The sequence below is a fragment of the Podarcis bocagei genome, assembly GCF_964188305.1.
Source record: "Podarcis bocagei genome assembly, chromosome: 6".
Taxonomy (NCBI): domain Eukaryota; kingdom Metazoa; phylum Chordata; class Lepidosauria; order Squamata; family Lacertidae; genus Podarcis; species Podarcis bocagei.
The window spans coordinates 52,287,118-52,300,910 of NC_138130.1; the positions used below are offsets into that span (position 1 = coordinate 52,287,118).

General features: G+C 41.2%; 1 protein-coding gene across 1 annotated transcript in view; it reads left to right on the plus strand.

Moving 5' to 3' along the window:
- The window catches only part of DSCAM (DS cell adhesion molecule), a 337,795-nt gene that overhangs the window by 283,628 nt on the left and 40,374 nt on the right, over positions 1–13,793 (plus strand). The window contains exons 22-27 of the mRNA XM_081199124.1: positions 3,094–3,211; positions 4,311–4,474; positions 5,165–5,263; positions 7,296–7,484; positions 9,360–9,650; positions 12,168–12,344. Coding sequence (XP_081055250.1) covers positions 3,094–3,211; positions 4,311–4,474; positions 5,165–5,263; positions 7,296–7,484; positions 9,360–9,650; positions 12,168–12,344 — 1,038 coding nt within the window. The remainder of the gene's footprint in view (positions 1–3,093; positions 3,212–4,310; positions 4,475–5,164; positions 5,264–7,295; positions 7,485–9,359; positions 9,651–12,167; positions 12,345–13,793) is intronic.

Genomic DNA, 13,793 nt, shown 5'->3' on the forward strand with positions numbered 1-13,793 from the left:
TTCACATGATCTATAGGAAAAGTTGCAGATGTTCACCAAGCATCTGAAGACTTAGCTTTGAATTTAGATCTTTTGTTGTTGCTGCTGCTGTTCAGGTGGATTCTTTCTTCAGTTATGGATGGTGTTTGGATAAAGGAAGGAAGGAGGTATTCAGATGTCCAAGGCAGGGAGAAATGGTTGGAACAGAGTTCTTCCTGTTGAATAATTGAATAAGCAACTCCAGCTGTTGCCTGCACACTAGTGAGCTCAGTTTTTGTTTTAAACAAGTCTTAGACACCTGGGGAGCTGCTTTGCTCCTTCTGGATCTTTTTTGCTGCTGCACCAAGCTAAGCAAAGGTCTGGCTTAGCGTATGCATGGGGAACCTCTGGCTCTTCAGAAGTTGCTGAACTACAACTCCTATCAGCCCCCAACAAGCATGGCCAATGGCCAGGGATGATGGGAATTGCAATTCAGCAACATCTGGAGGTCTTGGCTTTGTGTCTCACTTGAACTGGGGCTCAGTATTAAGCTCTCTCCTGCCCAACCCATATGTATGTGCTAACCACTAGAATCAGAAGCAACTTGGTGTAATGCTTGGCAACTTGTGAATTATGTATGGTGGCAGTACTAGTTTTCACCCTCAGCTAAGATTTTAATTCCCCAAGAGCTTACATAGGGATGTACCAATATGTCCTTGTTTGTGAGAAACTCAAGTTTCCTGATTTAGGCATTGCTTTTGCTAAGCCCCTTGGGAGCGGCTGTATCAAATGTCCAGTGTCAGCTGCTTAATGAGCTGTGGATTGGTCCCTTCCAGTCAACAAGCAGAAATTTTCTCTCACATGCTTTAATACTTGTTGTGCCTTCACGTCGGAAGAGAAGCATAAAGTGTCCTGGCTTTTCTCACAGCTGCCTCTGTTTCACTACTGGTGTGCCACAACATCACTGCTTCTTTTGTCAGATGTCATTCTCACATGTAAATTTCTTGGCAGTTCACAATTCATTTATTTTCATTTAGTGCTCACATATTATTACAGGAGCTTAAATGCAGGCTGAGTGAACTGTCAAAATCTGCCTTGTCTTAGCAACATTTCCCATCACTGCAGAAAAGGAAATACTGACATTTTTCTGTAGCTACCCATCCTCTGTCAGAGTATCAAAAATACAGATCTAAAAATCAAAACATGTTGCAAAGGATGAACTTGGTTGGTATTCCCACCTGTTAGAAGTTAACTAAAAATGTGTTGTTTGTACTGATTTGTTACGGAGCAAAGAAGGGAAAACTTCAGAAGTGGAGCAGATATCCCAAACAGGAAATGTTGTTGGGGCCATTAGTTTTACACAGTTTTGCACAGATGTGGATACTTCATGAAAAGAAATCTGTTTATTTGGGGGGAAATATGCCACTTTTCAGCCAAGAAGACTCCCCAAGCAACATATATAATAATAAAACCAATAACAAGACAATCTCTGCTCCAAAACACTGCAAATATTTGCAAATGGCTAGCAAAATAGTATCACAAGACTGGAAATCCTGAGCAGGTCTCACAAGAATAAATATATATGCTAGAACTGAGAATCAAAGAGAAGTTTTTATTTGGCACGCACAAAGCCTTGGACAAAGGTGACCTAATCTGGAAGAAATTCCTGGAACTCTTTGTATAAACTGTAGATGTGATTATGACATGCACATGGGGCTGTGGTTGTGATGCTGCCAACTGCTCCCTCCCCCATCTCTCTGAGCTTTCTAAGAACCTAAGATGAGACTGCTGGATCAGGCCAATGGCCCATCTAGTCCAGCATCCTGTTCTCACAATGGCCCAGATCCCTGTGGGAAGCCTGCAAGCTGGGCATGAGCGCAACAGCACTCTGCCCACTTGCGATTCACTTTCTCAGTTATGCCTCTGGAGAGGGAACATAGCAATTATGGCTTCTATCCCTTCCCTCTCCACCCTTTCCTTCCTTTCTGTTTATCAGAGCTGTCAACTTTTCCCTTTTTTAAAGGGAAATTCCCTTATTCCGAATAGGATTCCTTGCAAGAAAAGGGAAAAGTTGATAGCTATGCTATTTATGGATTTGGTAAGGACAGTGGATAGGGTGGTCTGGAATGCAAAGTCAATGCTATATTCTTGTGCTATAAGGGACAACAAAAACCCCCAGTAGATTTGGAAACAGGAAAAATGAGGAAGAAGGGAGCAGGGACACATGACATGGGGTGGTATTCGACTGAGTTTTACTCAGAGTAAACCTATTGCAATTGATGGACCTAACTTAGGGCTTATCCAGCACTTCCTCTTGTCCTTCTTCTTTCGCCCAGGGAAAACTGCTCGTTTGTGCTCAATTGGAGCAAACAGCAGTCAGGATTTCTGCAGATTGCCATTCATTCTGATTTAAAGCTAAAGTGTGTGTTTTCCCTGGGAAAGGAGCAGGGCAAGCAGAAAACCCATGAGAGCCATGCTTTCTAGGCACGGGACAAGAGAAAGTGTGGACAAGACATTAGTCACTTCCATTGATTTCAGTGGGCTTGCTCTGACTAAAACTAAGTTCAGTGCCACCCATGGGTTACTTTTCATCTCTGTTCATCCTTCTTGCTATGCTATTTCAAAGCACATGGAAGGACAGAGAGATAAATGCATTGCAAGGGGCTGGACTAGATGGCCATTGGGGGTGCTTGAATTCTATGATTCTGTGAAATGTTGGCAAATGGGGGCAGGGAATGGACAAGGATGCTGCTAGTTGAGGACTTTTGATGTCAACTGAAATGCACCATACTTGAAGGCCACTTACCATAAGCACATGTGCAATCTTCACAGATTCCTTCCAGTACAGAACAAGGGGATCAGGAATTAAATAGGATTTTTATTCCCAGCTACCTTCAGGGTCCCTTCCCTCCCCTGCCATCTCAACATTGATTGTATTTTCTGTGTGTTCCTTTAAGCCACATGATAATGTTGGTTGAAGTTAATTTGCCTCATATAATTGTAGCCAGAAGCCTTTTAACTTTTGCTTTAAATATTAAATTTCTCCTGGTACACACACACACCTGGCCACACCTCTGAAGAATATGGTGCCACACCACTGCATTTTAATCCTTTTTTTTCTGATTCACTCCTCAGCTCCAGCCAGAATTCTGACCTTCAGCGGCACAGTAACAACCCCGTGGATGAAAGACATCATCCTGCCTTGTAAGGCTGTTGGAGACCCTGCTCCTACAGTCAAATGGATGAAAGAAAGGTAACCAGCAACTTTGTATGAGGAGGGTGGTGGTGGAAGGGGGAGAGGGATTACAAATGGGACCTGCAACAGAAGGTTGCAGTATGCAGTGAGTTCCTACTCTGTAAAAGAACAGGCTTCTCGGGGGGGGGGGATGAAATTTCAGCAACAGGAAAGGGATAGAGGACTCCTCTCCCCCATCCTGTTCCTTTACTGTGCTAGCAATAGAGAGCTGTTAGCATGAAACCTGAGCATTTTATCTGTATAGGGGGTTTTTTTGGGGGGGGGGAGGTTAGCAGTTTGCGTGAAGTTCTGGGAATTGTAAAATGAAAAGAGTTTCATTTTTTTCTTTCCTTGCTCCTGAAACTATGGTGTGTGGGGTTCCTAACCTCACAACACGCAGCCCCTAGCCCTAACTCCCACTCTTCCCCTATATAAACTGTTAAGTGGTTTGAGAAGGTCAGAACTTTCTCTCCCCTGACTCATTTCTCCAAAGAGGTGGGTGGGAAGAAGTTAGAACATAAGAACAGCCCACCAGATCAGGCCAATCTAGTCCAGCATCCTCTTCTCACAGTGGCCAACTAGAGGCCTGTGGAAACCAGGGAGCAGAACAAGAGCACTCTCCTCTCCCATGGTTTCCAGTAACTGGTATTTAGAAGCATGGCTGCCTCTAGCTGGAGAGACAGAGCACAGCTGTCATAGCTAGTAGCCATTGATATCCCTCTCATCCAATCCTCTTTCAAAGCCATCCAAGTTGGTTGCCATCACTGCCTCCTGTAGGAACAAGCTATTGTTTGTTACTAGCTTATTTTGCAAAATATTCTTCATTATAGATGTCCTGCTGTGGAAAACACTCAAATGCCCTTTATGAATTTTATCAGCCTCTAAATCAAGTAGCCAACGAGATGCTCCCCAGTTGTTGGGGGGCTACAGCTCCTGTTAACTTTGACCTTTGGCACACAGGCTGATGGGAGTGGCACCCCATTGGCTAACCCTGTTATAGAACTAGGAGACATTCTTGCTTGGCAATTGCTTTTTCCTGCACTTTTATAAATTGCCACTCCTGAGTAATGTTGGTTGTAACCTCTTTAATGTATGAATTTTGTTTCCTGTGAGGTAGTAACGGGACACCCAGTCTAGTGATGATTGATGGGCGAAGAAGCATCTTTAGTAATGGCAGCTTTGTCATCCGTACTGTGAAAGCAGAGGATTCGGGATATTACAGCTGTGTAGCCACTAACAACTGGGGATCAGATGAAATCATTTTGAATTTGCAGGTGCAAGGTAAGAAAACTGTTTGTTTTTTTTAATTGTGACTATTTGTGAGATTACAGCACTTTGATTATTGTTCCAGTAATTCCTCTTACATCACTAAGGATACTCCAGAGAATGAAATTTAGCACCCTGACTAATCTTAGGTTATGAATTTGGTGCTCATTACAAGTGGGACCTGCAACAAAAGGTAGCAATGTGACATGGTTTCCTACTCTGCAAGAGAACAGGCCTCTCAGGGGGTAGGGGGACAAAGTTTCAGTGATTTCTTTTAGCTGCTACTTGACATTAGCACCGATGGTCAGTTTTCTGGCGATTTCACTGACATCACCAGAAATGTTGCTGCGTTGCTGTGCCCCATTAGTGATATGTGACAGTGGGGTACAGTGTTTCCTCAAGTAATAAATGGGGGTGGGGGGTGGAAATATGTTTCCCCTGCTTCTTGGAGATTGTTCAGGAATTGTAGTGATAGGAAAGTCAAAGGCAAAGTTAAGGTTAAGAAATGACAGATAAAATTATATAGTATTTACATATCTAAGAAAAAGAGAACTTGTCTTTTAGTCTTAGCTGGAGATGTCAAACTAACAGACACGCTGACAGATATGATTTGCTTTTTTTATCCCCAGCCCCAAACAATTCTTCAATAGATGTCTTTATGAATAGTTTGAAGTCATGCACTAATTGTTAACTGCTTCTGTCTAGTTCCACCAGACCAGCCGAGACTTACTGTGTCCAAAACCACATCTTCCTCAATAACTCTTTCCTGGATCCCTGGAGATAACGGTGGCAGCTCTATTCGAGGTAACAGTGTCCAGGTTCATTTTTCAGTGCTAATGTTTTATTGCAAAGAAGTGATTCACACATTCTAGCTTGATACTGAGTAGTGGGTCACCATGGTAGATTTGTGTAGGAGAAAGCAGTGGTAGGTTATCCAGGCCTCCTGCCTAGCAGTGACTATTGGGGATAAGACTGTTTTGTACAAGTGATCATCATTAAATTTATTGCACTAGACGTTGGCCTCAAGAACTTTAAAATATACTCCAAAAATATCCGATATATCAAGTCAAATAAAAATAGACAACACAATAATGAAAAATGAAAAATAAAATAGGATTATTTAAAACTTATGGCACAATCAAGTAAAGCCTAGTTTAAACTAAAATTGAACTGAACAGATGCTTACAATTCTCAGACAAAACCTGCCATTCTGCACTAATTCTTGTGGTGTTATATATGGCTAAGCATCTTCTAAGAGAAAACGGATAATGTCTTGGTCAGAGTAGGTTGTTAAATGAATTTTTCTCAGCAGTCCTTTGGGAAATTTCATTACATAGTGAATTACATTCTCCACCTGTTTTAAATTACAGGTGCAAATTGTCAGGACTGGTCTGTTGGGAAGTTATGTTATCTGTCTGTATCTGCCTTCCAACATGGCAGAGGACAGAATCTGTCGGCATAGATCCAGTGCCGAGGCCCTTCTGGTGGTTCCCTCATTGCGAGAAGCGAAGTTACAGGGAACCAGGCAGAGGGCCTTCTCAGTAGTGGTGCCTGCCCTGTGGAACGCCCTACCATCAGATGTCATAGAAATAAACAACTATCGGACTTTTAGAAGACATCTGAAGGCAGCCCTGTTTAGGGAAGCTTTTAATATTTGATGAATCATTGTATTTTAATATTCTGCTGGAAGCCGTCTAGAGCAGCTGGGGAAACCCAGCCAGATGGGTGGGGTATAAATAATAAATTATTATTATTATATAGTTATTTAAAAATGTCCTCCATAGAGGAAATACTGTTAGTTCCTCTAGATAGTTAGATATTTGATGGTTGTTTGGGGGGAAGGAAATGCTACCATTGGGAAACTTTTGATTGTTGTAACAACCTCAAGTCTCCTCTAGCTCAGTCTTCATATAACCTGCCCATTAGTTCTTTTTTTTTATCTAAGTGGGCCTAAAATGATTCTAGCATACTATATCTCTGTAATGGACTTTGCATGTCAGTATGACTTCCCCTTTTGCTTAAAATTATATACTTAATTTAGCAGCTGTTCTTCTGATAAGAGGTGCATGCATTTATGAAATTGCAATAGCATTACCTGTATCCTTACTTCAGCGGAGAGCAACCTGCTTTTGCCCAAAGGACAGAAACAGGGGTCCCTGGGGGCGACCTAGTAGTCTCTGTAAAAATGTACTATGTTCTATTCACAGTAGTTTAATACAGAGTTAATTCATCCGCCCCTGCAATGTCTCTGAGCAATACAATCACTTGGAAAATCTGTGATGCAGTTATTTTGGATGTGTGGCACCCTGCACATTGAGTTATGTGCAGTAGGCCACATGCCCAAATTACTGGCATGCCTACTTCCTATAGGGACACCACTGTCACAATGCTCACCATGTGGGCCCCTGTGTACCTTCAGCCTGGGGAAATCAGGCTGTTTGTCCCACTGAAACACACAATACCAGTTAGTAATGACTAACCTCAGTCCCATTTATTTCAGTGGGACTGAAGTATGACTAGCATAGTCTGGATCTGATCCATTAAAGACAAGACAAGCATCAATCTATCCAACCTAGAATAAAATTATCATCTTGTCCTCATTGTACCTTTTCTGGTCTTTAGAAAGATAACCATCCTTTGATCCAGAGTTCAGGAGCGTTCTTGGTCTGTGGCTGCAAAGGAGATTGTCTCAGTCCAGAAACATTACCATGTGGGCAAGTCAAGAATAGATTTGGAGACCCCTAATACTCTAATGTAGAAACTTTCTGTGATTCATTTATTTCCTCACACCTTTTGACCATCTACTCTAATTCTGATATCTTTGCATCTTTGGCAGGTTATATACTGCAGTACTCGGAGGATAACAGCGAGCAGTGGGGCAGTTTCCCTATTAGCCCCAGTGAACGTTCCTACCGCTTGGAGACATTGAAGTGTGGAACGTGGTACAAGTTCACACTGACTGCTCAGAATGGAGTGGGACCAGGACGCATCAGTGAAATCATAGAAGCCAAAACACTTGGGAAAGGTACTTGAAATCGTAGCGTGTCTTTATTCTAAAACAAGTGATAGTTGCATGATTTAGATTCTAAAATAGGTCAATAGCCACTTATCTGTGTCATACATTATGTAGTACTGCAAGGGAATTGGCTTTGTAGTGTCTTATGGTCTGACACTTTCAGTTTGCTTGTTCAGTCTTGACATCCTTTTAACTGTTGGATATTTTGCCATGTTGGGGGTCCCGCTCCCAAAGTTCCTATTAGAAAAAAATGAAAATGAAGGCAGTTTCCAGGGCTCTCAAAGTTACCAAACATTTTTGAATCAGTGCTCTTTATGCAACTTCTTCACTTTTGTATAATATTCTAAATGCTTTCTTAATTCTTACTGTGAATATGAAAAGTATGCTGAGTATGGAAGAAGTGGAGAAAGAAGCTAAGTTTTGGAAACAAAACCAACAACTTGAATATCAGCAATCCTACAGTGGCCCCTAGGTTCTGTTCAAAACTTTTGATTTTTTGTTGTTGCTGGCCAGAACTAAAATGTTAAGGTCAAATCATATAGATAGAAATTCAGGCAGAATGCTGAAGATCCTAACTGGAATCCTTGCTTAACTGCATCCTCCTGGTTCCCTTTCAAAAAGCAGCACTCTTGGAGCCATCAGAGATGTAAACTCTGAAACTGATTGCTTCTTCCTGGAGAAACCGCAGTGCATGCTAGATTTAGAGTAAATGGCTGAGCCAGCATGTCACCTGTAGCTCAACAAGTGATTGGTAGATGCTTTCAGACAGCAGAGGGTTTGGGTGAGCAGCAGTTGAATTGGGGCCAATTCTGAGCTTCCACCTCAGCCCTCTTTTCATGCATAAATCCAGTGAAAAGATGACTTCATTGTGGGGAGGAAATCAAGAGTGCAGGTATCAGTCATTGGCTTCAACAACTTGCTATAGTCTGCTGCAAACTTGATGTATGTGTGCCACATAAACTATGCCTTGTCCATACACCTCAGCTACTCCTGCTTAGAAATGGCAGCACATACCTCTGTGTGGCCTCTTTGTGCTGACTTTGGCAAACCTGGATGTCTTAGTGAATTCATGATTAGAGTCACTATAAGGTCAATCTTTAAGAAACAGAAACAGAATAAGCAAAAGCTCTTGGCTACAGATAACTGTAGTTATCTCCTCTGGTCTAACAGGATTCCTTTGTTTACCTAAGCAAGGCACACGAAACACTTCCGTGTTTTCAAAGACACAGATCACACGAGCAACTTTGTAGCTTCTGATGCAAGAATCAGAATGGTCCTGTTAGACCAGAATATATAGCCTTGCTAAAAGCCCACATACAGATTGAAACGAATATACAACAGCCATTATTTATTATCATAGACCCAATTATCACTTACATTATTATTCAAGTGTTGGATTACAACCCACAGTTTAGCATTGCAGCCAAAGATCCATTGCGTAAGCAGAGACATTACCATTTTTTTAATTTTTTAAGTGAAGCATTTGCTTGCACTGAACAGTTGTAGAATTTTGCACTCCAGCAACTTCTGCAATATTTCAAGGGATTCTGAGGCACATCTCTGGGGTTGCACACTGAAGCCAATGCTGGAAGACACAAGGCAAACAGTGCCTCTTGGATGTTATCAACGACCTCATCATTCCCATCCCAGCACATCTCTGCACCATAAAATCTGTGGTGACCTGTAAAAGGAGAAATATTGACAGAAAAGGAAGAAGTACAGATAGCTGGCTTTTTAATTGCTATATAAGGATGAAAAAAGAAATTAATGTTTGCATCTTGCAAGTTACATGTGCGTCTCCCATCTGAAAAAAATGTGAAAATCTCTCTGTTTTGCTATCCATTTATTATAACTCTTTCTATTTGCATGTGCATTTTCTTGCAGAGCCACAGTTTTCAAAGGAGCAAGAACTCTTTGCCAGTATTAACACCACTCGAGTAAGGTTGAACCTTATTGGCTGGAATGATGGTGGATGTCCAATCACTTCCTTTACTCTGGAATACAGGCCCTTTGGCACCACAGTGTGGACAACAGCCCAGAGAACCTCTCTTACCAAATCATACATCGTGTACGATCTTCAGGAGGCAACCTGGTATGAGCTACAGATGAGGGTCTGTAACAGTGCCGGCTGTGCAGAGAAGCAGGCCAAATTTGCAACACTCAACTATGATGGGAGTAAGTGCATTCATTTAATTGCTGCCTAATGAAGAATGATCATAAATAATTTAATTTCACATAATCTAAGAGCCATTTAATTTTGTGTGCTGCAATATGGCATCTGTAGCAGCTAGAGGATAAAACAGTAAAGGTGTTTACAGTCTGAAATTCCATCTGCCTCTTGTCACATGGAGGGGAGGGGGATCACAAGGAGCTGTACAAATTTATGGCAGGCTTCTCTGATAGCTGTGCTTTCCAATGAAATTACAGCTTGATTTGGCACAATGTTCCAGTGTAGAAGGAGAAGGCTTCCCATTCAATCCATGTCTCCCAATGTGCCAGCAAAACAAATCTGAGCAATTCACATTAACAAATGCCCTGACTGGGGTTCCTCCTCACCCTTAAACCACCATAAATATTTGTTCTGGCACCAAGGATTGTCAGTCAGGAACTGGAGCCAGCACTTCTTTTGATACCGCAAAATCCAAGTCAAAGTGCTTTCCTCTAAGATGTAAGAAAAATTATTTGTATTGTACTAGGATGTTTTATTTTTAATACACCCTTCATCTGAGGATCACAGAGCCATTTACTATATAAACACAAAAATACATACTATAGTAACTAATAAAAACAATAACATCCACCACCCCAGTTTAAAATGCCATCGATTATTTAATTAGTCAAAGGCCTTAGAGAGGAGGAATGTATTTGCCTGTTGCCTAAAGATATGTAACAAAGGCGCCAAGGAAGCCTCCCTGGAGAATTTAAACTCAAGGCAGGGCTTGGAGAAGCTGGTACTAACTTGGTCCCCAAAGCAATGCTGTGTGGCCCCTGTCAACTTTATCACAATTTATTCCACAATATAGTGAAATGTTTGCCTGTAATTTCACTCATAAGGAAAAGGAAGGTGTGTTGAGTTGTATGAGAGAGTGAACACTTTAATGTTACATCTCTTCTTGCAAACAGTTCAGGGGGAGCTCCCCCACCCCCATGAAAATTCTTAGATGTATAATTTTTTGTTTATTGTGTGTGTGAGTGAGAGGGAGAGAGAGAGAGAGAAATATCATCCCAGATCTAGGGAAACAGGTTGTGCATGTTATATGCCCAGCAAATAACTGAGATCTCTTAGTATGATATTCAGTTCTCAGTCACCAGGGCTGACATTCTTTTTTAAAGAGCACAGTTTTCAAACTATGTACTCTGGAATTGTGTCACTGATATCATTAGCCATTTTGGAGGAGTGGGGATGTGCTTGTGTCCCCTGAAATGATCCAGTTCTTGCTGTCCTCCTAGGAACCCAGGAGCAGGAATAACCTGATAACTGGAGCCCTTGTAATGTTCTAAACACTCCATTATATATTGCTTTGGTTACTTTATAGGGAAGCTACTACAGACTTTATATAATAAGATAGGAATAAACCATATTATTACATTCAGTTTACACTTTCTGATCTTGACAACGCTTGTTTAGTTCAAATGTGTTGAAGGATCTGCTTGCAAGACTAAATTTGAAACAGGGGACAGTTCAAATTTAGATTATCTACCTTGAAAAGAATAAGATGGTGTGCAAAGAGGTTCAGGTTTTCCAAGGCTCTTTTGTTATTAACTAGCAGAGGAGCCATTTTGCAAGGTGTTTTGACACAAGCTGATAGGCTTCGTTCTCTTAACTAGTGGTGGCAATGAATTTTGAGAAAGCAGGGGGCCTTCAGAACTGGAAATTTGTCAAGCCATTTCAGACAGTCCAACATTACAATCACCTTTTGATGTTTGGCTCAGCTGATAGTGGCCTGGTGTCAGCTCTCTACTCCTTTCCTGCACTTCGAAATTGTCATTGAGGATGGGATGGAAATGGTGGCTGGAAGTGCTTGAAAAGCCATGCTTTGTCAGAATCTGCATTCCCAGTGGGAACTCTGGGAACTGTACTCCCCTTGTTCAGTGAACCAGGAGGAACTAATACAAAAAAAAACCCAAACTACAGTTCTCAGAGTTTTCATTGGTAATGCAGATTCTAAGTATATCCAGAAGCCTTCATAGCAGAGAGTCAGGTTCTTGGGCAACTTCTCAATTGCCATTTTTCATCCCTTTTTATTCTCACCTTGGTAACTCCAGGGAAGGGTGGAACTTAGTAATATCACTGAAACTCACATTTCCTGGCCCAGGAATATAAATCTTAGGAGCTTGCCATGCTCTCATCAGATAGAAGAGCTGAGCATTACAAGCCAAGAATTGTCCTCTGGCATGAAATTTAATTGGTTTGATTGAAGGGTGAACATTTTTCACTTTACATCTGTTGAAAGAGAACTTATAAAGAAGAGCAACATTATTTCAAGGCAATTAACATTTCCTAGTTTGCCTCTTCACTAGAAGTGGTAGAGTTGACAGGTGTGCCTTAAAATAGCCCATAAAAAGTTAGTGTGATGAAGCTTTCCTAATTAATCAAACCTCTTACAGGTGAGCTTCTGTACACCGTAGTCACTTAAAAACCAACCTTTTCTCTTCATTGATAGGCATCTAATGTCATGACACTGTTTCCAGGTACAATCCCTCCACTCATTAAATCAGTTGTCCAAAGTGAGGAAGGTCTGGCAACCAATGAAGGGCTAAAGATGCTGGTGACCATTTCCTGTATCTTGGTTGGGGTCTTGCTGCTTTTTGTGCTTCTGCTGGTTGTGAGAAGGAGGAGGAGGGAACAGAGACTGAAGAGACTCAGAGGTAAGAATGGACACCCATTACTCGCTTACATATATTTTGGTCACCTCTCCGAGAATGTCTAGCTGAGATTGTATATATAGATTAAGGAGATGTCAGAAGCTTGTAACAAGTAGTGTCCATTTTGTATGTTACAGCAGCAGTATTACTGCTGCTTCTATGCAGCTTCATCTAACTACACTATGGTAACCTTATTGAGAAGAAGATTGCATTTCAGTGAAGCGTACAATGTGAATATTTGCCATATGGTGTGAGCCCCCAGTTTTGTCAGGGTAGCGAGACAGAACAGGGATGGCTAGCCTGTGGTCCTCCAGCTGCTCTAGGACTCCAGATCCCAACATCACTGATTCTTGGCCATGCTAGCTGGGGCTGGTGAGAAATGGAGTCCAACAACTTCTTAATGGCCACAGGTTGGCCACCACTTGAGTAGTCATGCAGAGCAACGTTCAGACCATTTCTGTAATGTAAGAAGCACCCAGTTTACCTGGTTAAAATAAGCATCAACACATTGATTTGCTGCACTGCGGTACATACTTGTTTCAATGGAGATTGAACTCTCCTTGTCTTGTAACCCCAAATCCCTTTTCAGTTGACGCTCTCACACTTTTCTGAATGTGTGACTGGGACTGTGCTGTGTACCCATGCCCTTTAAGTTGTGTGCCCTGCCAACTCTGCCCTAAACATTTGCATGTTTCAGCACAATGATCCGCAAAAGAGAGCCTAGAGCGCACAGCAGTATGTCCTTTATGTTTACAAAGAGAAAAATAATGGGCAGGTATTTTTTGAAGCTTAGAGATTGGCGAATTTTGTTTTCTTTGCAATATCAGATATTTTACTATTGGAGATCTTGTTTGTTTGTTTTAGTCATAAGAATGAGGTACTACCTATCAATAATGCAGTTGTACATAATTCCCACTCTGTCTCCAACTGTTGTTATTTCTGATTCTTCAGTTTCAAAGACAACAAAAGCAGTGATGTTGAAACAACCACCTTTATGCTGCTGTTACATTAATTTGGACAATGGTTTTTGTTTTTGGGGGACACTGACATCTCTCATTGGCTAACTTGTTAAGGATATCAGAAGTGTTTGATATGGATTCATAAAGCAGGAAGTAATCCCAGGAGGAAATGGTTAAGGAACAGAAAGTTTTCAAATACGGGGATGGGGGGATTCAGATAAATTGCATGCTGCATGCTTCAGAAAGTATCTAATTTTTACAAACATGATATATTAGTAGAAAGATGAAGCAAATTCAGCAACTGATGTGTGACAGTAGCCATTTTCAGGATATATATTGTTTGTTTTCATATCAGATTTTTTTGTCACAAGCATGCTACTATGTTGCTATAAAATTGATCGCAAATTCTGAATAAGTTGCATTATATATTTTCTAATATGCACTCATTATTTATTTGTTCCAAATTATTTCCTGTTTCTCTATATTAAAAATA